Genomic DNA, 25,302 nt, shown 5'->3' on the forward strand with positions numbered 1-25,302 from the left:
ATAAATTGAATAGTGACTATTATAAGAAAGCTAACATTATATATTATATAGTATTTACTCTTTTTTTCATTTTTTGTGCTTTGCTTCGTTGTTTTGTTTTGCTTTGATGAACCATTGACTTTGAGTGTCAGTCCATCCAGTTTTTATATTTTTAAAGTTAAAGAAATAATTAATTTGACAAATTTTAATTTTGTCTTCTAAAGTGCTTCTTTAGGCTTTTTAGGGGTCATAAAATAATATTATTGTTAAAAAATATATACATTTGAGAGAGTTTATGGTATTTGTGTGGATTGGGCTAAAAGATGTGCAGTATGTCTGCAATGTTGAATAAGTTTCACTTTTCATAAAGTCTCACTAATCATATTGGTCTCAGTTTATTTTGTGTCTCATTCTCATGGTAATAGCCAGCCCTTCTCAGTACAAACAGTCTGAAAGACCCTACCCAACATGAGATGGACATTCTGTCGATGGTTCTCACACTTCTGTAGCCTTGTACACGGGATAGATGAAAGTTTCATGAAAGGGACTCATGTAATTACAGTATTCTGACTTCGAACTAGACATTTCAATAGAAAAAGCAAACATTATTTACTATGGTATGGTAACGGACCAAAGGTTTGTTTAAAAGGTAGTTTAAATAGCTAGAAACAAACTCAAATACGAAAAAGACAGTTTGACAACAATGACTTCTGACCTCCCTCCTCGTGAAAGAGAATAACCACTTGTCAACACAAACAACAAGTGAGCCAAACCCACAAAAGGCAGCAGTAGGATGTGGTCAAAACAAACCCATATGAATTAAGTCCTTTTGACTGTACGGTATGGTCTCTGTTCACTTTTTTACAGTAGAAGGCCATTCATATGTAAATTATGTCATTCATTTGCATATATTCTTCTTAATTTATGCTGGGATTATGCTGACATGAATACTAAAATAGACTGGTTTTGGAAAAGCCTGTGGCAAAATTTCTCTTGCTTAAAGTGAATTTGCGTAATGACTCATAGATAATAATAACTCAAGTTATGTGAATGGCAATATAAAATATTTAGATATTTATTTAGACATTTATAGAAAATTGTTGATAAAAAGATTGACTCTGGCTTTTTAGAGCATATATGACACATATTCCCTTTAGTTTGTTTATCTTTTTTGCCCATCCAGGGTGGTCTTCGTCCAATAAAGAAGCCATTAGCCAAGTTGATCCAGAAAAGGGGCCTCAGAAGCCCTGCTGCCCTAGATTTAGATCCATCATTTAGGACAGAAGGACAGATGCCTGTGCCTTTAGTCCTTCATCCAGCCAATCAGAGAGTGATTAGATCAGATTACCTGTGCTGTATCTCTCCTCCATCTCTATTGATTCTGAATGAATGCATGAGTCAGCACAGTATCTAAATCAGTTTTTTTTTCTGTTCTGTGAGACCCAATGTTACCCAAAGCATCCCTCTGAGCTATTTTAAAGTCTATTATGCCAAAGGGCCAGGGCTACAAGCCACCATTTAAAATAATTAAAAACTATTAATATGCTGCAGTCTATCTCATGAATCCCCCCCCCCCCCCCCCCCCCCCCCCACACACACACCACCTTAAAAATAATCTGAGAGCTATTATGAAAATATATGTAAAAATGAAGAGATGTAAGTGAATTTTTCATTAGTTTGTCTTGATTCAGTTAATTTTACCAGAGTGTTAATAGCCTGAATTCGGGAACAACATCTGTTGGTTAATTCATTCATACATAAATCATGAATTATTGCCAGAGAAAAAGTGTTGAACATTTAATGATTAGAAACAATGTTGTTTGTGCTATGCAAATTTGTAATTCAGACAGACTATATACACGACTGCACATCTCTACCATATGACAACACAGACATGAATCTAGACTTTGTCTCTATGGCCCTGTTTACAGTTGGTATTAAGATACATTTTGGTCGATCAGATCACAAGTGGACGACGCTAAATACAGGTGTAAACGGGGTCTGCGATGTTGAATAACTTCACCCTTTCACTTTTCATGAAGTCTCACTAATCATATTGGTCTGAGTTGAGCTTGTCCACTTTCGACCGCTTCCAGAAGTAGTCGAAAATGATCAAACTGCTTTCATAGTATAAACCATGGGTCACCAAACTAAGGCCCGCGGGCCGAATCAGGCCCGCCACCCCCCTTTGACTGGCCCCCCAACCCCTCTGCCCCCCAATACTTGAACCGGCAATACCCAAAAGACGTCATGGCCTATTTTTTTTTTTTATTGCTTTTTGGAAAATAATAACATGTCTGCATCTGGTATTTTGTTGATTTTTTTCAGTTAAAAATTTATATTTAGTTATAAAATTAACTATATTTGACGAATTTTCGTCACCCGACATGCTCGAGATCGCGCAGAGACAACAACGCACGCACAGAGTACTGTCAGTGTGGCTAGTGTTAAACGAAAAGTTGATAGAGAGTGCAGAGTTTTCAAAGAACAGTGGACCAACGATTATTTTTTGTTCAGTGTAAAGAAGTGCAGTTTGTATTATATGTAAAGAAAGTGTGGCAGTTTTCAAAGAATACAATTTGCGTCGTCACCACGAAACCCGCCACAAGGAGTATGCTAGCTTGCGAGGGCAAGCAAGAGAAGACAGGATTCGGAGGATGAAAGTCGGACTGGCTGCACAACAGAATGTATTCCTTCGCCAAACTCAGGTCAACCAGGCTGCTGTCCGAGCTAGCTATAAGGTAGCTCACCTACTAGGTACCCATGGAAAGACTCGATTACTACTTTTGCAAACAACTAGATAAACAAATATGGCTGTGCCAGGCTAGTAATCTCTACTACACAATGAGGCCTGCTGGTGGTCAGTTTGGTCTGGGTTATACAATTCTATGTTATATAGCTGACCCGGCCCCGGCCCCCCCATCACAGTCAGGAACCATAATGTGGCCCCCAGAGAAAAAAGTTTGGTGACCCCTGGTATAAACGCTCATGTGGTCGAATGCATTCTAGCAACCACAAAAAACATTATGGGTAGCGCACTAGCCAGACGGGATTTAAACTTTGTCGGCTGAAGACTCAAGTTTGTTTTGAAGACGAAAAAACATACCAAGCAATGTTTTCTCACTATTCCTGATTTCTAACATGCACTGACTGCGTTCGGTGTGGTCCGATCAACGGACACATCTTAATACCTGGTATAAACGGTATAATACTCTCATTTTAAAAGGCACAGATGACATTGCTTACTTTTTTTTTTTTTTCACCGATTCTTATGTTTGAGAATAGCTAAAGGTCAAGCTGATTGCATGGCAACAGGAAATGTGATTGACAGTTTCCATTTAAGACATTGTCACTCTCTCCACTGCAATTGACCGGTTCAGGTTTTTCCAAAGGGCGCTTGAGCACATACTGTCACCATAGCAGCCATCAGACATGCTGTGCACATTGTCTGAAATACTGAAAATGTGCTAAATCTAGGGAGTCTTGCCTTTTTTTCAGCCAAACAAAGTGCTAAAGGCCTTTGAGTTTCTTCACTTCTGTCATTTATGTTTTTGACTGTATTCAGTGAGCACTGGTTGCATTTTTAAATACTTTCCTATCCACACTTTTTTGTTTTGTTTTGCTTTGTTTTGGGTCATGACCCACCACACTTGATAACAATAAATAACAATAGATTTGTAAATAAAATTCGATTTCTCATATGGCATCTTAAAGTGTTTTTGTAGGCCTTTTAGATCATGAATTACTATAAATGAATTAAGTTAATATTTTTTATTTTCCTATGCATATATTTTTTTCTAATGTCACTAGCCTAAATGAGACTGTTAAATCAGGGTCTCCTAAAGACTTGTCTTAACCTGAAGAGCATTACATTTTTAAACCATATTTTAATCCGTGTCCAAGCAACTGGCCTCTATTGTAGATTTATCACCACAAGTGTATCTAGGTAACCAGTCCTGAATCACAGAGAAATGTGATATAGATAGATTCCAGATTGTGGCATAACTGATGCTCACGGTGCATGTGATATCCAGAAGAACCTGTCTCTGTCTTGAATGTCTGAAACCTTCACCTTGAGATAATTTTTTTGCTCTACAGAATCATGCGCTCTTTCTCTCTCTCTCTCTCTCTCTCTCTCTCTCTCTCTCTCTCTCTCTCTCTCTCTCTCTCGCTGTATGACTCCGTCAAGGTTTCTGAGCTCATGAATTATGCAAAGCAGAGCCCATTTCCCTGACACAGCCTGCTACACAGCAGAATCACTCAGATAGCACTCTACTACTACCGGCAGGATCGACCAATGCTAGTTCACTTCTCTGACTCATTATACTCCTCCATCCTCACTGAAAACTTTTTACTTGGGTTTATATCGCAAAAACATAGCAGTCACTCATCCACCATAATCATGATGTGTTTTACATGTGTGTACGCATGTTTATGCCACGTTAAAGGGTTGGGAAACACATCATTGATGTTATAGCTAGTAAGTGTCTCGATCAATTTTGTTTTGTTTAGATTGTAAATGTAAATTTTTATTTTCCTATCCACACATTTAATTTTTTTTATTTTTGGTTTTGTTTTGTTTTCTAAAGAGCATTATACTTTTAAACCCCATTCTACTTTTAACCATCTGAAAGAATGTGCTTCATAAATTTCTATTCAGTGCATGCAGAAAGCAGAACGATAAAACAAAAGGATTTCTGGAGCAGGAAAGGTATTTGTCCTTTTTTGGGGGGTCTCTTTACCCACCTCTGAGGAACCAGACAGCAGGCTGTGTAATTTTGTGCTTCAGCCATGTGTATTGACATCCATATGCCAGTGCTGAGGGTGTGCTGCCATCACAGCGTCCCAGTCTCTTCCAGCTGAGTGCCCTCACATGTCTCTGTGTATGTCAGGACGATCGGAGTCCACGCGAGCTGTCTGTCTCCAGCACGGATTCCCTAATAAAGATCTTGCCATCTGTTTGTGCTTTTAGTAGCATAAAAAGGTCATTGTTTTTATATCTATTTTCTCTTTCAGAGTCGCTGGCTAGTCTTGGATGCCCCTATACTGTATGTTTGAATGGTCACATTGAGTGCGAATCACAAGGCCCAGTTGCTTTGACCTGGAGGGGAAGGATTTTCATGTAATGCACCCTGCCATGGATAGGAAGAGGAGTTGCATGCTCTGCGAAGGAGCTGTTATGCTGCTGCTGCTGCTGCTGGGTCACATGACCACTGGATTAGAAGTGCCTCTAGATCGTGAGTATTGCGCAGTGACCAAAATTGAATCTGATGTGATGTAATAAAATTTAATAATTCCCACTAATATAGATTTAATTTGACAGCAGTGCACAAAAAAAGCTGCCTAACCTATTTTAAAATTAGTTCACTAAGTCAAGATGTGCCATTGACATGAAGATCTTCTGTCATGGATCTTTTTAGAAATTTTTAGACAAGATTAGAAATAAGATTAATGGAGTCATGACATGAGAAATCAAATTCACCATTAAAAGATCCTGTAAATTTCATAGCTTAAAACGTCCTACTCATTATAAACAAAGTACAGCTCCAAAAACAGCTTGTTTGAATATTGTGTGATGTTACATGGTCAAATGCATTTGCATATGACTGCCTCCAGAGCAAGACATTGATGAAAAGTTATACATCATAGACCAGACTTGCATTCAGTTGTTTAACAGCTGACATTTGCCTACACTGTATGTGAGCATCGCATCGCGTCACGTCAAAAACAAATCAAACCCATTATAATCACTGACGCTGTCAACACTGGATACAGTATACATATGTGCATTCAGTTTCTGACATGCACTTGAAACTTTCGACAACAGGACAAATGGAAGAGTTTGAATATGTCCAGTTTAAATAGCTCTTCTGATTCTCTGTACAGACTTCAGAAGGATCGCAACATCAGAAACAAGTGGATGGTTTATTTTAATGGCGTCCCAGATCGTATGTTTGTTAGGAGCATTTTGTTTTATAAACGAGGTACAGTGTAATGTTGGAGAGTTTGCAAATAAACTTTTTTTTGACAGATGAAGCGGTTAGCTTTGTTGGATCTGACAGCCGCTGCATAACGAAATGCGATTTCATAAAGCTTTGTCTGTAAATGAATGTTTTATATGCATAATATTTTCAAAACACTTACACACGTGCAATAGCGAGTGGGCGTTGATACTGTTTTCTATGCAATGACGTTAGCCAATCATAACAGTGGCTGTTTACTGACAAGCCCTTAAGGAGCTGACCATTAAAAACTGATCATTTCAGACAGAGGGTCAGAATGAAATCTTTTTTTTTTTTGCATATACATTTGTTTTTGTGTGCCAAAAACTTTCAAGTTATAAGTGAACCTCAAGGAACATATTAAAATAATAATAAATAAATCCATGTCATGACCCCTTTAAAGATTTTCAATCCAGATTCATTCAAGCACACTAAAATAGTAAAATACCCCTCATTATAACCATGGAAATGCAGCAGAGTGTGTCACTGTGAGTCCTCGCAGTGTTTCTCTTTTCTCAGCTGCTGCTCTCTAGAGATGCGTTTCACGTTTTCATACTGACAGTGTGTTAAGTCAGCATCACTACTGTGTAAGCAGAATATACAAGGACTTTTAGAGAGCATTGGTCACTCTTTCTACCTACATCTTTCTATTTCTATCACTCTGTTGCTGTGATATCAACTACATGAATGCATAAGATACACTACCGTTCAAAAGTTTGGGGTCAGTACGATTTTTCTACGATTTGAGCTTTTTTTTTCAGCAAAGATGCATTAAATTGATCAAGAAGTGACAGTAAAGACGTATAATGTTACAAAAGATTGCATAGGTAAAGAGTGAAGCATCTTTTTAATGATAAAGTAGTTTATCGTTACAGATTTCAACTCCATCACATTGTTCAGTACAGAACGTTACAGTCTTTAATGCATGAACCACTCTTGTCAGGGTGGTAAAGCCAATGAATCATCGACAAACAATCAGCATCCATCCGAACTGCATTAGGAGAATGAAATGGCATGAAAGTTGCATGATGGGTAATGAGTGCCCAACACACCTCCGGAAGTTTCTCTGAGGGAACATAATTTTGTTTGATCTTCTCTTCTCTCTTCTTCTCTTACACTAATTTGAACTCTTTTACTCTCTGCTTATGTATTTCCTGATTCTTTTGGACAAAAAAGCTAAAGTTCTGGAGGGATGTAAGTCTGGGCACTTTTGCTGTGAAATTTGTTGTGAATTAGATCTACTGTAAATGTCTTTTGCTTTCTTCCGCTTGAAGTGTTTATGATTTTAATATGCATACTAACTTGTATTTTTTTATTAAACAACTATAAAGCTATATGTAAATTATAGCTATGATCTGCCATGCCAACAAGAACTTTCATGAGAGTTTGTGTTGCATGCTGCATGCTCTTTGGTTGTTTGTCTCTCTGGGTTCTGTTACATTGATAAACTAAAGCTGGGCACATTTATATTTTTAGATATTTTCTTGCAGAATCAGTTTCTGCAAAGGTGGTGCGTCTGTGCTGGTTTGTCAAGGTGTGTGTGTGTGTTGTGTGTGTGGGAAATAGAGATGCTTGTCTTCACACTGGTTTCTGTGCTTCAGTGCCTCAGCCTCCCACAATAACTCATCAGTCCCCCAAGGATTACATCATCGACCCTCGGGAGAACATCATTATCCACTGCGAAGCGAAAGGAAAGCCTCATCCCAGGTGGGTGTCACTTTGAATCACCATGGTTACCGCTACTGCAGATTCCACTGCTGTGGACTGATGCCTGATACTTAACACCTACTAAACTCTTCTTTAAACATTATGCAGGTCTTTAAATGGAGGACATTTTGTCATCATTTAGTTATTTGTCATTTTATTTATTTTAAGGAAGTATTAGACTGAAAGTCCAAGCTGCTCTTTTCCATACAACCAAAAGTGGATGATGATTTACACTGCCAAACACCTTAAAGGATACAAAAGCATCATACAATTATCTTTCAGTGACTTTTGTGTGCTAAAGTGCAAGTCTTTTGAAGTCATACAGTAGCTTAATGTGAAAAATAGACAGAAATATAACTGGTTATTTGCAATTATCAGTGAATAACAGCTTAAATTTTGGACTCTTTCTCACACAAAGCTATCTTATGGCTTTAGGAAACTTGAAATATTGCACAAAGGTCATATAGACCTCTTTTATAATGCTTTATTTATAATTTTTTCCTTGAGCTTGACAATGTAAATCACTATGAAGTTTTTTTTTTTATGGAAAAAGGCAGCTTGGACATTCAGCTAAATATCTCCTATTATGTTTCCGGTAAAATAGAAAATAATAATAATAAAGATCTGAAGATCTGTGAGGGTGGAAACTTTTAGAAAAAAATTCTTCATTTTTGGGTGAACTTTTCCTTTACGCAAACAACTTGATTGAAAAGTGAGGAACGATTAATGTTGTTATAAATAAAAATATTGATTGTAAAGTCACTGTGTGCATGTTCTCCTAATGGATTTTCTGTTTTCACTCTAGCTTTTCATGGACACGTAACGGCACTCATTTCGATGTGGAAAAGGATTCGAAAGTTATTATGAAGCCCAGCTCAGGCACTCTGGTCATTGACATCAGCGGAGAGAAGGCCGAGGCGTACGAGGGCGTGTATCAGTGCATCGCCCGCAACGAGCATGGCTCTGCCGTGTCCAATGACATCGTCATCCGTCAGTCAAGTAAGACAGGCACAGATCAAATTGAAACAGGAATGCTTTTTAAAAAAATATTTTTCAGTGTCTCCTGTCAGCTTTTTTTTAATTGAGCCTCCAATTCTGTTTCTTAGGGTCCCCCTTGTGGTCAAAAGAGAAAAATGAACCAATCATTGTACAGAGGGGAATGTCTTTAGTACTGCAGTGCAGACCCCCAGCTGGCCTGCCTCCTCCAATCATCTTCTGGATGGATAACAGTAAGACAATATCACTTATTTTCACATGCTTTTATGACAATAGCACACCACACACGGCTGTCTAGCACATCCTAGTGTAAGCAGCCACTGAAATGTCATTTGGTTATGTTTTCATATACTTTACATGGCAACCCAAGTATGTAAATTCGCTGGTCTGTTTCGGAGTTTTAGCTCGTTGTTATTTCATGGTCATTCTTTTATTCGCAAATGGTGTTTAAAGTTACTTTAAATGCTTCTATCTGCTCTCATACTACTTGATAAGGGTGGCAAAAGGCCAAAAATCAAATACAAACAACATTTGTCTACTCCGTTTTGTCAGATTTCCAAAGACTTCCCCAAAACAGTCGTGTGTCCCAGGCTTTAAACGGAGACCTATATTTCTCCAATGTGCTCATGGAAGACTCCAGAAATGACTACATCTGCTATGCCCGCTTCCCACACACTCAGACTATCCAACAGAAACAGCCTATCACAGTCAACGTGCTGGACAGTAAGTGTTTTTTGTCACCGATTTCTCTTCCAAACAATGTAAATCAGGTTTTGTAATAGAAGCAACACTGCCTTTTTATGCCTTTTTATGCACCGTATCAGATTTTACATACTGTATATACAGAATCACAATAATGTTGTTATTATTAGGGCTGTAAATCTATGAAAAAATGTCATTAATTATATAATGTGCCAATTCAATTCGCACCTACTGCCCTAAGAAAAACACTGAAGTGAAGATAATTCCTTGATATTTTATTTTATTTTATTTTATTTTTAAATGCCTCCTCAGTTTTTTCATACTTTTTCCAGACCCATAAATGTCAAAACATTGCATGCTCATTATTTTCTGTTGTATTCCAGTTGAAGCTATGAATGACACTGTGTTGGCAGCTTTTTTGAATGGCTCAGATTTTTGGGGTGGTGAGTGCTAGCAGAACTTCTCCAAGTGAACCCAGCCTTCATCCCTCCCATCACTTGTGTTTGTTCCTAACCAGGAATAGCTCATTACCTAATAGATCACTTATAACCAGAAATATAACCCACTTCTGTAGAATCTCAACCCTGACCTCAAACAACCTAATCTCTATGAAGGTCTCACTCTGTACCGGCATTAATATTCATTTCATTTCATCTTTTTTAATGAAAACTGATTTAGTCCGATTTAACTGACAAAAGGACTGAAGCCAACACTACAGGAGTTGACTATCATGGGAATGACTGGAAATTTGAAACAGTTCATTTTGCATTGTTTATTGCAACAAACATTTCCAAGATGACTGTATATGAATGGTAATCAGTCCTTTTTCTTTGTTTTTAATTGTCTAATTAACATTTAGGCAGTGTCTGCAGTATCTTCTACTGGTCAGTTGTTCACTAAACTTTCTCCTTTCTTTGAATCGAACTGAATAAATGTATCAGTGTTGCATAGTACATTCTATACAACACTATATAAAGTTCTGTAAAAATATCTCACGAAAACATTGTTCATTCCTATTATATTTTCATTTGGATCCTTCCATTCTCTTTTAAAGGCCATGCATGTCCATCCAAAAGAAGCAATGGAAGGATAAAATTCTTGTCATTCCAATATGAGGTTCACTTGATCAAAGACATCAGGGCGATTAAGTCACAAGGCTTTCAGGGAACTTATCGGAGTATCAAAATAAGTGTATTTTCAAACTTTTTCATTATATAGCATCAAATTTGATCAGCAAAATGCAATTTGTACACCTCCAGTTTTAGCTGGCTTGTTCATGTGTGGTTTTACATACCAAAATAGAATCTTTTCCCCTCACATAAGTCCTGGGTAATAACTGGCTGGTTACAAGACTTGTCTTTCTGATTGTGACCAATCCCTATTCTAGACACTCCGTCTGGGGAGAGAGCGCCCACTTTCATGCACCCACCAGGAGCGCACAGTACCGCCATGGTCCTGAAAGGAGACACGCTGGAGCTGGAATGCCTCGCTGATGGCCTGTAAGTAACAGGAAGTGGATAAATGCGTATATCTTGGGTCGAAGTGTAGCTAATGTTTTGCTTCCATGTCCATTTGTTCTTCTGATTGAGGTCAGATTGTATTAAAGGTTTTGCTTAAATGTGACCTAACGTTTTTGAGTTTTTTTGTGTTTTTCAGTCCAACGCCAGACATCTCCTGGACTAAGGTGGTCGGGGACCTGCCAAGCAGTCGTTTTTCATTTCACAGTTTCCAGAAAACTCTGAAGATAACTGAGGTGACAGAAGCGGATGGGGGAGATTATCGCTGTTTAGCCAAGAATCGCCTGGGAAGCAACCATCACACCATCACTGTAGTGGTCAGAGGTCTGTCACAGGACGTCTTTTCATCTGTCACATCTCAAAAATCCTGTTTAGTCACATCATTCACTGACCCCTGGACACCATCCTGAACCATTCATGGACTTGAGCTTATTTAAAAGACCCTTTGTGTTTCCTGTTGTTCAGAAAATAACCCCTGGTTTGCCAAATATCCAAAAATATTTGTTACTATTTGTTTTGTAACATATGATTGACTAATTCTAATCTGTGGCACAGGAAAATAACATTCTAAATTAAAATGTAAAAATTTTGTCAATTTGATTTTGAACTCTCTCCTTCCATCGGCACAGCGGCTCCTTTTTGGATCAGTGCCCCTCAGAACCTCATCCTGGCCCCGAAAGAAAACGGAATGCTCACCTGCCGGGTGGGTGGCAACCCTCAACCCAAGGTCACATGGTCTGTCAACGGAATTCCCATTGAAAGTATGTCACCCACTCACATAACCACTTTCTGTGAGCTTTTGTCAAAAATGTATAGCTTTTTCAGTATCTACGTGTAACAAAATTTAAAAAGTTCTGATTTATTCTGGTTAATCTGTTTGTTCGTACAGTACTGTACATGTAAATAAACTCATTCAATAAAACTGAACCTGCGCATTACATGGTCAAGTTCATCGGTTGCGCATTCTTTTTTTTTGCATAATATTTTGTTTAATGCTGCTTTTCACCCCCATCGCTTACATACGTTTTTAATAAAAATTTTCATTTGTATTATATCTGTTAAAGTTTGATGCTTTCACCCTAATTCCTTCTATTGTTTTTGTACCAATGGAAAATATTGCTCTGATTAAATAATAAATTAAATCATCTAATATACAGACAAAAAGGTATTTCTCCCTTCAGATGTAGTCAGCTACTTTTTGTTAGTAGCTTGTAGCATAGCTTTTTTGAAAAGAATGGCTTGATTATAGTTTTACTATGATTATAAATTATGATGTTATTTCTTGATAGACTCACATAAGGACCCCAGTCGGAAAATCAAAGATGACGAAATCATCCTCAGTGATGTTCAGACAGGCTCAAGTGCTGTTTACCAGTGCAACGCCTCCAATGAGTACGGTTACCTACTGGCCAATGCCTTTGTCAGTGTCCTGGGTTAGTTTAAGTCTATTCTATTCTATCCTATTCTATTCTATTCTATATTTTTCAATGTTTTGTTGAATATATTCTATTATGTTTCAGCTGAACCTCCAAGGGTGCTGACTCCTCCAAATCATGTGTACTCAGTCATCACTAACAGAAGGGCTCTATTAGACTGTGCTTCGTTTGGCTCGCCCCTCCCAAAGATCACATGGTGAGTTTTTTTTTATTTTTTATTTAGCATTCATTTTCATTCTTTTTAGGCTTGTCTTTAATGTCCAGAAAAGTGTTTACTGTGAGTTAATGCTGCATGCTGATTATGTGTCTGTGATCCCCAGGTTTAAAGACAGTCAGAGCATACTGGATGGCGACTCGTACATCATTCATAAAAACGGTACCTTAGAGATCAGTGTGGCTCAGTCACTAAACGGCGGCAAATACACCTGCATGGCCTCAAACAATCTTGGAAACAAAGAGAATCACATTTACCTGGAAGTGAAAGGTGAGTGGAAGCTAAATTTAATTTGTCCAGCTTAAATCAGCGTATTTGTAATATGTTGAATGAAGGAAGGAATACTAGACTAGACTAAAGGAAGTAGTAAGATGTGAAATGTTGTTTCTCTCTTTCCACAGAGCCTACACAGATCCTCAAACAGCCTGGGTATAAAGTTGTCCAAAGAAACAGCATGGCTGTGTTTGAGTGTAAGGTCAAACATGACCCCACTCTCTTTCCCTCCATGATATGGCTTAAAGACAACAAAGAGCTTCCTGACGATTCTCGGTATGACCTGCAATCAGTGCTGCAAATGATGTTTAATATAAGCACCAAATAAAGCCGAGGTCAGCATCTTAAGCACTGCACATGATAAGAGCAAGGGAGATTTATTTTTATAAATATTTTATTATTATATCTTATATCTTTTTTGCCACTTCAGTTTCTATAGCATTAACAGTTTACACTTTCTGGCCAGTTTATTTGGTACTCCTTGCTAGCACACCTTGGTTGGACTCCATTTTGCCTTCAGAACTACCTTAATTCTTCATGGCATAGATTTATCAAGATGCTGGAAACATTCCTCTGAGATTCTGGCCCATATTGACATGATAATATAATGTAATGTACCTATAATGTAAAGCATAATTTAGTTTGAGAAAAGTGAACACCTTATACGTTCTGAAAGTTGTGTTTAAATGCCTTGAAAGGTGGCATGCATCTGCTAGTTTTTGACTAAAAGGTGTGTATGTGTGTAGATTTGAGGTGGGCTCTGATAGTCTGACTATACGTGACGTGACAGAGGAGGATGAGGGCACCTACACCTGCATCAGAAACACCACCTTGGACCAAGATTCAGCCAGAGCCACACTCACAGTTGTCGGTACGCTCAGTTTATACATCACTTTTAAAAACTGTACAATATACAATTGGCTTCCTTTTGTTAATACAGATTATATGGGTGCTGTTGAAGAGTTGAAATTGTATTTTTTTGTATAATTATAATTAACTTTTGACTTCCTCAAAACTGCTTTCCTTGTCAGAGGCCACACCAACACCATCTATAGTACTGGGTAAAGCTAACTTCTTTTAAGTTTCCAAACAGGTCCCAAACCCATTTTACGCATTTGTATTATTATTATTTTTTTGGTTTGTTTGTTTATCCCTCTTCATCTCCCTAATATGTGCTTATGAATGTGTTGTGTGGATTTTGCCCATTAATAAATAAACTGTTAAAGACAAATTTGATTTTTGATTTCTTGTTTACAAATGAGGCAGCTCACTAAACTTAAAATAAAAAACTTTCATGGTTTCAGCTTTACCTACAAACTCTCATGGCAATTCATGACTATTTTACATTTTCACAAATTAGTGCTGAATTTGTATACATTCCCACTGTGTCCCACTGAGGGTTTGGTTTAGGGGTGGACCATCATGATTAGATATATTTCTTATGACTCAAATCTTACAAATTCTTATGAATTTGCCAAAATGTAAAATAGTTTTGTGTTCTCGTGAGATCTGTTTGGCTGTGCCTGTGCCATGCCTTTAACAGAATGTGAGATTTCAGACTGTGGCATTTTTTAAAGTTTTGTGGTCATTTTTTGTTATTTTATTTTGGCTTGTGTTGCATGTTTCTAATGTCTGGTGCACTTCAGCTGGATCGAGTTTTGTGTCTCATAATATCTGTTTTTTCAGAGAAACCGGACCCGCCCACAGACCTGGAGCTGACGGACCAGCGAGAGCGCAGTGTTCGGCTTACATGGACCCCTGGCGATGAACACAATAGCCCTATTAAATGTGAGTTAAAAACTGAACTTTGTTTGATTCCTTGTGTCAAATCAAATAGAGATGCATATATTACATACACAGCTTCTGATCCATTTTTCCCTGGTTAGTGTTCCTGATCCAATATGAAGATTCGCTCCACAAGCCTGGAGTATGGCACAATATGACCAGCGTCCCTGGAACCATCACCACAGCCCAACTGGATCTGTCCCCATATGTTTATTACTCTTTCAGGGTTCTGGCACTCAATGGCGTGAATCTGAGTGAACCCAGCGCGCCGTCCAGTCAGTACCGGACCAACCCTGCACGTGAGTGACCTTATTAGGAAGTAGATTGCTTTAAAATATTTAAACTTCCTTATATTTGTATGGCTCAAAGTCTGATTATGATCCTCACAGAGCCTGACATGAATCCATCAGACGTTGAAGTCATTGGAACGTCACCTGACAGTATGACAATAACTTGGACGGTAAAACTCTTTTGATGTGATTTGAATTAATACAGTACCTACTAATTTATCTTTTTTTAATATAGTTTCTAGTTTATAATGACTCCTAAAACTATTTGGACAATATTAAAGATGTAGTTGAATAGATGATGAAATGTCAAAGCGTTTGGTAAACCTGTTTTTCTTTTTAATGTCTGGTGAGCAGGAGCTGACCGGGCTGGAGTCGAACGGTCCAGGCCTAAAATACAAGGTTAGCTGGAGTATGAAAGATGCGGATCGCTGGACTTCATTCGATCTGGCCAATGTCTCGCAATACATAGTGACAGGAACGCCCACTTTTGCACTCTATGAAGTCACCGTACAGGCGGTCAATGACTACGGGTCTGGCCCCAGCCCAGAGGTGGTGCTTGGATACTCAGGAGAGGACTGTGAGTGAGCTGCAGAAAGCACTCAAATTTATTTCCATTCATATTGTTTTAATTATTATGTAATATATTATTATATAAATGTAATGACACAATATTTTGTATAACATTTCTATTTACAAAATGTAAATATATAACGTTCTGTCATGACAACTCTCGGAGAGATTGGCATGGTAATGGTGATGGATATGCCAATATTACTGTATTTGGTCTTGGCAGAATAGATCTGCTACACTGCTGCAGAGCAAGTACCGAGACTTAATACTGCCAATACATTCACAGACATTGCTGTGAGCATGTAAGACATGCTGCTGCTGCACATGTAACATACATGAAATAACCCCCGTAGCAGATCTATAGGTGGAGCTGGGGAAGGTGGAGGGTTTCTGAAAGCGAGCTGCAGACTCTTAATGGCAACACTACTGGTATTTGCAACAGCAACCAATCAGCTGCGCTATGTAGATGACGATGCGATCGCTACCAAATGAGTTAAGGACCTATCAGCCTGCGCCATCTAGAGTTTCATGCCCAAACTTGGCATTTATTTGATATATTATATTATATTATATTATATTATTGTGCAATGTTATTCTAATGTGGGCCAAAATCAATGACAGTATGACATGTATACAGTCCCAGAATGCACTGCGACAAAATCACTGAAAGTTTACATCAGAGATGGCGGACAGAGTCTGGAAAATGTTGATTACTGAGAAGTAGTTCCATTCCAAATTTTAATTTAAAAAACCGCATTCAATATTTGTATGTACAACATGTCTTTTGTCATCTCAGCACCAACTGTGGCCCCAGAGAATGTACAAGTTTCAGTTCAGAATGGGACAGTTGCTGAAGTTCGCTGGGACGCTGTTCCTCTTTCAACAGTCCAAGGTCGACTGAAGGGGTATAAGGTACTTACTGAACACTTAAAATACATTTACGTTAAATATTCTATACCAGTTATGGTCATCTACCTAAATATGTTGACATTTGAGCTGCAAACAGTCTAATGTGTCGTACATTTTGTAGGTGAGTTATTGGAAGATGAGAAGCTTACATAAGCAAGACTTTGAGCATGAAAGGCCACAGGTGCTCATCTTCAACGGGAACGAGACAGAGGTTCGTCTGCCCGGCCTTAATCCATACAGCCAGTACGCCCTCAACATTAGAGCCTTCAATGGGAAAGGAGACGGACCCACCAGCTCCGAACAGCAATTTGAAACACCAGAGGGAGGTACAGTAGTGTGTACTTACTTTTATACTATATGTACTCATTTGTCAAAGTATGGAATATTATTGTCATTTAAATTAGTGTAAATTATATAAATTGTGTTTTTTTTTTTAGTTCCCGGGCCTCCTAAACATTTAAAAGTCCAAAATCTGAACCTGGACTCACTGATTGTGGAATGGGCACCACCTCTGGAAGATAACGGCCACCTGACTGGATACTTGCTCAAATACCAGTCTAGTAGGTCTAAAATCACAGCATGTTGGATGGGAATCTGTTGCTGATTTATGAAAAGATACAGATTGCTTATATTTTTCACCCTTTCTGTTTTAACTCTCTGCTTGTAGTCAATACGACTGATGAACTTGGGCCTCTCAACGAGTTGCTTCTACTAGCAAACGAGACCAGCATCACTCTGGACAACCTCAAGTACAGCACGCGCTACAAGTTCTATCTGAATGCCATGACTGTCAAGGGCTCTGGCCCCACTGTCACAGAAGAGGCTGTCACGATCATGGACGAAGGTGAGGACTAGCTTTGTGACTGATTTTACAATATAATATTTTTAGCATTTGATGCAAGGATCCTGAGGCAGTATTTTATTCTCATCAGTGGCTTCGTATAAATTGCAAGCAGAATAAAACGTATACAAAGGTTTGTTTCAACTGAGGAATCCAGTCCTGAGATTCCTGAATCTGAGTGATCTTGTTGTCATTCCATGTTCCATGACTACAGTGTTAACACTTTCAGTGCTTTTAGGGTTGTATATTAATAGATTTAATACACAAACATAACACCTAGCCTTATTTATTTATTTGTTTGTTTGTTTGCTTGCAAGGCAATATTAGCCACTTTTTAAATGCTATTCACTTTAGTCTGTGATCATGTTCTTTCATGTTTTGCCTTATTTTAAGCATACAGCTTTGCTAAATATATAATATTTGTATTCATTTTTTAGCTACTTTGATAAGAAAAACAAACTTAATTCTTACTTCCAATATCTTATGCCAATATCTGTTTTGTTTGAAAAATATTTAGATTACCACTGGAAAAGAAGACAAAATGCAGATTAAGTTTAATTTATTAAACTGTTTAAACATTAATTAAACACATTTTTAATACACACACACACACATATATATATATATATATATATAAAATTCTCCAATTTTTGCTCTATTTTGTTCTGTGAACAAAAAATCTTGCCTGTTGGGTTCCATGATTAAAACCTCTTTGTTTTTGGGTTCGTTTGAATTGAATAAAAATGTACCCTTCAACAGCATCATATTTTGTGATTTACACTTTTGGAAACATTCTATTTTTAAATGATTGGTCGTCAGGTGGCCACTACTTACATCCACTCTACTTTTGTCTTCTTTTGTCTCTGTCTCTCTCTTTTCTTTGAAGCGTTAATTCGGCATCCCGCAGTAAAGGCGGGTAAAGGTAACACCAGTATCAGGCTGATGAGAATGCATGCTGGTCAAGCATCAGCTATGAGACTTAGAAAGCCACTGTAGCACTGAAAGGAGATAGATACATATGCATGATCCTCCTCAGGCCAAAAAGCTTTACACCTGACCTGGCCTGCTCCATATGTCATGGAGAGTCATGTTACCAAGAAATGCAAATTCCATCCCACTGCTTTCATTAGGGCTTAGCTAGAACATCTGTTGTTAAAGGAATAGTTCACTCAAAAATAAATGCTGTAGTTTTAATACTTGAACACCTGTTTTTCTTCCTGTGGAACACAAAAGGATAATTTTTGATGAATCTTCATGAAGCTCTTTTCCATATGACAACAGTTGTACAGAATTGTGGAAGTCTGTTAAGCTCCAAAAAACAAACAAAAAACATTTAAATTGTTATTCACTCATTCATCTTTCCGCCCAGTGAACTGTTGTGACTGAATCAGTCAGTGAGTCCGGTGAACTCGAGAACCGGATCAGTGAATCAATCGTTCTTCTGAGTCACTCCTTTTCAATGATGATGATGAAGTTCACAAATTGGACTAAATGATTAGTTCATGAATTGAAATGATTCATAAATTGAACTGAATCATCTTATTGACTCGGTTGTTAACAACTCACTGTATGGGATGATTGTCAGTGAATACTGATGTAATTTTGGGTCCTTTCGTCACAGTAAATCTACAGTATCGTATCACTTTTCACAATTTCCATAATAGAAAATCGTTTTAAAATCAAAGGCTGAGGAAAAAATGCCATAAGTCTCATTTTGGCTGAACTATCCCTTTAACTAGTTTAGACAAGGACTTTAGATGTTTTTCAGTATAGAGTAATGTTTGAATGTATGATGAGGAGACAAACCCAAATCTGGCTGCCTTGATCTCAGGGTCCTCTCTGCAGCTCTCATTGCACCAGTAAACTGCACGCTCCTGCATGCTGTTAACTCAGATCTGCATTTCTCTTTCGCTGCCTTGTTTTCTCTCTCTCTCTCTAATGTTTTGTTTCATGTTGTGTGTTTCACTATTCTCTGTATTCTTCCAGGATCAGCCCCCCCTTCTCCACCACCAACCCCCTCTGTCACTCAATCTTTGCAGCCCCCGTTTCACAAGGGTACAAACACTCCTGTCCCGTCACCTTCTCCCGTTCCTCGATTGTTATGCTTGTATGATACTGTGTTGAACAGGAAACTGTTGACAATATACTGTTTGATACCTCACAAGGTGTCGGATACAGTTTCACTCATGATCTATAATAAAAAGGAAAGTGATGACAGTTATCCCTTTGACTAGTGTAGATTCAAAAGTTTGGGGTCTGCAGTTTATTTATTTATTTAGTCTATCAAGGACATATTATATTAATCAAAAGTGGCATTTATTAAAACATTAAAATGGAAAAGTTATTTTAAATTGTAATCATATTTCACAACATTACTTATATAAAAAATAAAAAATCTCACCAACCCCAAACTTTTGAACGATTGTGCGAGTAATGAGTAATTGAAAGAAATTATGTCTAGTAGCCCCAAAAAGAACACTTAAAATGTGAATTGTATTGTATTAGATATCAAATATCAAAACTAGTGGCATATAAGCAAATTATGCTAAAGATTAGATCAGAACTACCTTCTATATTAAGTCCACACACTTTTTTGGGGCCGCAAGACAACGAAATATATAGGAATTTTGTGGCAACTTCTTCATAATCTCTAAATTCTTACATCAATTGTACTTTTCCTTGTTTGATCAGTGCCACCTGCTGCTCGGATGTTTGGGAGCGTGAACTCCTCGGTGGAGGAGGGCCATGCTGTAATAAGCTGGGAAAACTCTTTGCCGGATAGAAATGTTTATGTGGAATATGTTGTTGCTAACAGTAAGACTTTCCTCCTTAAAATTTCACTACTGCAGTGCGTTTCTATATAGCCTTAGTATAATTCATAGTCAAAGCTCATAGATCGAGTTATTTTCTACTATTTATTGTCTAATATCAGAATAAACATTGTTTTGATAGATTCCTGTACTTTTATTAACTCAACATTTTATCATGCTTTAAAACAACATAAATACATAAAAATAAAGAAATAAAGAAACATATTTTCTTTTTCTGATTAAAATTACAAGTGACTTAGAGTAGTTGACCCAAAAATTAAAATTCTGTCATTATTTACTCACCCTCAAGTTGTTCCAAACCTGTCTGAATTTCTGTCTTCTGCTGAACACAAAAGAAGATATTTTGGAGAATGCCGGAAACTAAGCAGTTGATGGGCCCTGTTGACTTCCATAGTAATTCTTTCTATACTATGGAAGTCAATGAGGTCCATCAACTGTTTGGTTACCGATATTCTTCAAAATATCTTCTTTTGTGTTCAGCAGAAGAAAGAAATTCATATAGGTTTGGAACAACTTGGGTGAGTAAATGATGACAGAACATGATTTTAAACAATTCCTTTAAAGAACAAATTCTACTGTAACATTCAATTAATTAAATACACTTTTTTTGGAGTAATTGGTTTTGCAATAATGTCTCCCCTGCCGTCGGTCCTTCTCTCCAGGTAATGAACCCTGGAAAACAGAGTTTGTAAATGGCACTCGGACATATCAGATTAGAGGACTAAAGGCGGGGATGTCTTATAGTGTTCGCTTGGTAGCCAAAGACCACTCAGACGCAACGGTCCACAGTACAGAGGCTCTGGTGATTACAGTTCCAGGTGAGGAGAGCATGTCTGTAGACCGCCAGAATCCACCTCACCTGTCACTCACCCGTGAAGCCCCGCCCAGTCTCAGTTCCAGACATCACCTGTAGTTTTGGTTTGAATATTAACAAATTACACATGCTAATTTAAGTCCAGGCAGGATTATGGAAATGTAGATGCATGCCAGAATTGTCCATCTTTTCTTCCTTCCTTCTTTCTTTCTTTCTTTCCTTCCTTTTTTTTTTACATCCTACAGAGGTCTTCAGAGGATTTTAAATGCACAATGCACTTCCTCAAATCCATGGTGGTCATTTCTTGTTAGCGTCATACAAATGAGACTTCTGATTTTGTTGCTGTGATTTAGATGTTCAACCCATGTTCATTTCTGTTTTACTGTTGATAACACTATTTTTTTGGGGGGGGGAGGGATGACATTTCAGAGATAAATTAACCATACCATTTCAAATGAAAGAAAACTGAGAATTGGTTCATTTTGTATCTGCTTCCTGTCTCTTTTGTGTGTGCATATGCAGCCATGACCAGCAAGCAGGTTGACATTGCCACGCAGGGCTGGTTTATCGGGCTGATGTGTGCCATTGCTTTACTGATCCTGGTGCTCCTCATCGTTTGCTTCATAAAGAGGAACAAAGGAGGCAAATATCCGGGTAAGTGAATGTACAAAATTGATGTGAGATATTTAAGCGCATCCATGTGGTACAAATGCTGAATCTAAAACCTCTAAGACCACTAATACGCGACAAGATTCTAGTGACAAATAAGCAAATGTGTGGCTTTGACAACGTGAAGTATTTTGAACGAAAATCCAAACTTTAATGCCATGCAACTTGTTGATTTTCCAATCACATAGTGAAAGAAAAAGAAGATGCACATCAAGACCCAGAGATCCAGCCCATGAAAGAGGATGATGGGACATTTGGGGAGTATAGGTGAGGAGAACTACTACAGTTATTTATATCAGACAGAAATCATAAGAACTAAATGTTTAAATTGCACTGGTGATTTTGTTGTGGTTTCACGACTCATTGAAAGCAAACTTACTTCTCTTGCTCAGGGATTCAGACTGTAATTTTTTCATTCCTCTGAGATGAATGTAAACATCTGTGGCCCCTCCACAAACAGCTTGAGGAAAGCAGGAGCAACCCTTTTTATACGTTATAACAATCCTTAACCAAAGCTGTGTACTATATGACTGTAATTATTTTACACATTTTTATTTAAATTCTTCATTTTACATTTTTATTTATTTAGCTCATTTTAAATGTCAAATCAATTGCCTTCCTGATTTACATTAATGCTGGATTTATTGCTGTGATTTTGTTTTATGTCATCATTAATATGTATTGTCATTGATGATATTTATTATTCTTTTTTATTTATTATATTGTACTTGTGTGGATTTCTTAGTAATATGTCTGGTCATATTGTCGTATTGCTTTTGCAATGCAGTAGATATGATTGGAACTGACTGATGAATTGGTCTCAGCTTACAGTAGCTAATTCAGGACATGAATTCAAATATTTGAAATAAATATTATATATTAAATGTTAATGAATAAATATTAAATAATTAAATGATATATAATTGACCCTTAAATCATTAAAATTCAATTTCAGCTTCTGAATATGCCAAATCAGAATTGCAATTGAAGTCATCAGTCATGTTTGTTTTTTGTCTTTGTATTAACATTCCATGTCCTTTTCATGAAGTCCATCATTTGTTGTGTATAATGTCACTGCATACGTTTGTCTTTATTGCAAAGTAATAACCTCATTGTCAAACATGTCAGTCTGTCTCATTTGTTCCTCTTGTGTGTTTTGATATTGGGGGGAGTTCAGGTCTTTAGAAAGGTAAGAGGGGCTTTGCAAATCTCGCATGCATAAATTCCCCCATTATTCATCTCTTAGTTACAGTAGATCATTAAACGAATAGCTGTAAATCTCATGGACAAGCCAAATTGAACCTTTACAAAAATGTTAAGTCTGAAAAAAAAAAGTGCATAGTTATTTGTATTTTTTGATTGCCTTTTTGATTGTTTACTTTATTTCTATTATTATTTTACTGCATTTGTTTAGAAATCCTCAATGGTCATTTTTTTTTTTTTTCTCTGTTTTGAGAGAAGTGGTTTATGCATTATGATGAATGTGCCCTAACTTACCCTTTCAAATGCACGTTATGACCAGTTATTACCATCTACTACCTCCCGGATGTAGGAGAGACGCATTTATGGACTGTCGTGAAAATACCTGCACTAAACAGCATGTTGGAAATGGACAATCTCCAATATCTAGTTTTAAATTGTGCTGTTTATAATATCCTCCCCTCCCCCTTGTCTCTACTCTTTACATCAGTGATACGGAGGATCACAAGCCCCTGAAGGGCAGCCGGACCCCATCCAATGGCACGGTCAAGAAGGACGACAGTGACGACAGCCTGGTAGATTACGGCGAGGGAGGAGACGGTCAGTTCAACGAGGACGGCTCATTCATCGGACAGTACAGCGGGAAGAAGGAAAAAGACACGGCGGAGGGCAACGAGAGTTCGGAGGCTCCTTCCCCGGTCAATGCCATGAACTCCTTTGTGTGACTACCTGGATATGCCTCGTGACCTTTGACCCATGCAAAGCCCCTCCCCCTTGTCACACCATCTTATGGAGAACATTCTCTATTGCACTGTGACCCCCTGACATCACACAGAAAAAGAAATAAAACTCCCCTAATGTAAGACAGTGAGAAATTATGCTAAATGCAAGCAGAGGGCCAGTCCTAGCTTCACAGCGATTGGTCAGAGTGAACATCACATGACTTTAAGACGTAATAAGCATATTATCTTATGGCAAGCATACATATATATATTAATATATGTGTATAGGAATATATAAATTGACATATATATAAGAAACTATTTTATTAACAAGGCCCTATTTACTGTCAGATGGCATTATATCACACCATCTTGTACCCTGGACACGCATGGAATCAGCTATTGACATCATTAGCATTAAGGTGTGGTCACATTTACTGTTGTTCACTGAATTTTCACAGGTGAAAACCAGTCATTTCACTAGGAATTTGGGAATTTTGCGCAAGGGAGGAGGATTTCGCCACATGCCACTAACAATATTCAATGGACCTTTTTGCATGTGAAATTTCGCCAAAATTTCGCTAATGTGACCGCACCTTTAGCCAGCTTTGTGGAGACAGTGAACCTCGTCTGACTGTATTGATACCACTTTTGCTTCACAGCTAATGCCTGTTACGTTCTGTCGTCAGTGTTAAAATCGGTATAATGCACATTTCAGGCACCAATGTCTTTGTGGGCATTGTTGTGAAGTATGTAATACGTGTAAAAGCTGTTCTTAGGCGTCTTTTTGGCAGACAGATGTTTCGAATAAACGAAAAAATCACAGAATTTAAAAACTGGTTATCAGGGATGAGGTAGCATGTTTTTGACACACAAGCACGCAGACGTGGTTTTGTCCTTTTTCAGTTCTTTTGTGGTTCATTTTGCACCCTTATTTATTCACAGCGAACCTCTTTCGGTGTTTTATCCCTGAAGAAAAGTCAGTGACCGACTTAAGGAGTTACGGTTCACTTCACCCAGGACGGTTTTTGTGAAGGAAAGCCCCCCAGTCAGCCATGTAGCCACCCGTAATTCACACCGCCCTTGGTGTGGTTTTACAGTATGGGATGCAACGAAGGCCCCTCAGCACGGTTCCTTAGTGCCTTGGTAGAAAACATTGTTCTGTAATCAAAAAACGAGTCCCTCTTATCGCTTTGAGTCCTTTTATATCAGTACTGCAAGGGATACCGAAGTCCAGGGCTGACTGAAGACCACAGGAAATTATGTCACATACTCAGCTGCCACAGAAATCACCTCAAATTGGGGTGAGGGGCATCTCATTCCCCTTATTGACAGCTAAAAATACTGCCACTTTTCTGTAATGAGTGAACTGCTGTTGATTGGTCAGATCTGACACATTGACGGCAACTCATAAAGGCGATGGAAACATCCGACTGTGGTATTTACAGCAGCCTGTCCTTGGAAAAATCTCAACATATGCGACACCAGTAGGCAGAAATATACACATTCTCACATGTAACTGTTTTTTAAACCATGTTATAGCATGTTATGAAGTATTACAAGCTGTCGAGTGTAGTGAAATCAGGGCTTCACTGAACACACGGTCAGCAGTGGTGCTGCCGTCAAATATGGCTGGAGTATGTGCGGTTTATGCAGGCATGCATATGTACATGTGTGCGTTTGAGTGTGTGTGATGGTTGTGAATGTGTGTTTGAGGATGTCTGTGCACTGTATATATGGGGCGAGCCTCTGTTTTTTGGCAAGGCCCTAGATTTTCATGATTTAGCTTGTCATAACTTGCATCAAGTTTTTTAGTTTGGAATTGTCTGCTTTTTAATGTATAGA

At 38.0% G+C, this 25,302-nt stretch overlaps 1 protein-coding gene across 15 annotated transcripts in view; it reads left to right on the forward strand.

Moving 5' to 3' along the window:
* nrcama (neuronal cell adhesion molecule a) overlaps positions 1–24,297 on the forward strand; it is a 52,027-nt gene extending 27,730 nt beyond the window's left edge. For 3 of the 15 annotated variants that reach the window (XM_056244461.1, XM_056244463.1, XM_056244462.1), the window contains 31 exons: positions 4,996–5,216; positions 7,158–7,175; positions 7,583–7,688; positions 8,494–8,687; positions 8,795–8,917; positions 9,237–9,407; positions 9,770–9,829; positions 10,774–10,885; positions 11,043–11,227; positions 11,533–11,664; positions 12,193–12,336; positions 12,424–12,535; positions 12,660–12,823; positions 12,955–13,102; positions 13,573–13,697; positions 13,858–13,887; positions 14,513–14,614; positions 14,713–14,910; positions 15,001–15,071; positions 15,256–15,478; positions 16,268–16,383; positions 16,502–16,706; positions 16,818–16,940; positions 17,048–17,224; positions 18,108–18,143; positions 19,208–19,276; positions 19,913–20,035; positions 20,715–20,870; positions 21,389–21,520; positions 21,724–21,802; positions 23,226–24,297. In XM_056244461.1, coding sequence (XP_056100436.1) covers positions 5,105–5,216; positions 7,158–7,175; positions 7,583–7,688; positions 8,494–8,687; positions 8,795–8,917; positions 9,237–9,407; positions 9,770–9,829; positions 10,774–10,885; positions 11,043–11,227; positions 11,533–11,664; positions 12,193–12,336; positions 12,424–12,535; positions 12,660–12,823; positions 12,955–13,102; positions 13,573–13,697; positions 13,858–13,887; positions 14,513–14,614; positions 14,713–14,910; positions 15,001–15,071; positions 15,256–15,478; positions 16,268–16,383; positions 16,502–16,706; positions 16,818–16,940; positions 17,048–17,224; positions 18,108–18,143; positions 19,208–19,276; positions 19,913–20,035; positions 20,715–20,870; positions 21,389–21,520; positions 21,724–21,802; positions 23,226–23,460 — 3,981 coding nt within the window. In that variant the 5' untranslated portion in view covers positions 4,996–5,104 and the 3' untranslated portion in view covers positions 23,461–24,297. Of the gene's footprint in view, positions 1–4,995; positions 5,217–7,157; positions 7,176–7,582; positions 7,689–8,493; positions 8,688–8,794; positions 8,918–9,236; positions 9,408–9,769; positions 9,830–10,773; positions 10,886–11,042; positions 11,228–11,532; positions 11,665–12,192; positions 12,337–12,423; positions 12,536–12,659; positions 12,824–12,954; positions 13,103–13,572; positions 13,698–13,857; positions 13,888–14,512; positions 14,615–14,712; positions 14,911–15,000; positions 15,072–15,255; positions 15,479–16,267; positions 16,384–16,501; positions 16,707–16,817; positions 16,941–17,047; positions 17,225–18,107; positions 18,144–19,207; positions 19,277–19,912; positions 20,036–20,714; positions 20,871–21,388; positions 21,521–21,723; positions 21,803–21,927; positions 22,658–23,225 lie in introns of those variants that run through there. The other 12 variants (XM_056244471.1, XM_056244466.1, XM_056244465.1 and 9 more) reach the window with 12 other exon arrangements.
* The last annotated feature ends 1,005 nt before the right edge of the window (positions 24,298–25,302 follow it).

Source organism: Rhinichthys klamathensis, unplaced genomic scaffold (genome assembly GCF_029890125.1).
Source record: "Rhinichthys klamathensis goyatoka isolate OS25496 unplaced genomic scaffold, OSU_Roscu_1.1 h1tg000976l_1, whole genome shotgun sequence".
Lineage (NCBI taxonomy): Eukaryota > Metazoa > Chordata > Actinopteri > Cypriniformes > Leuciscidae > Rhinichthys > Rhinichthys klamathensis.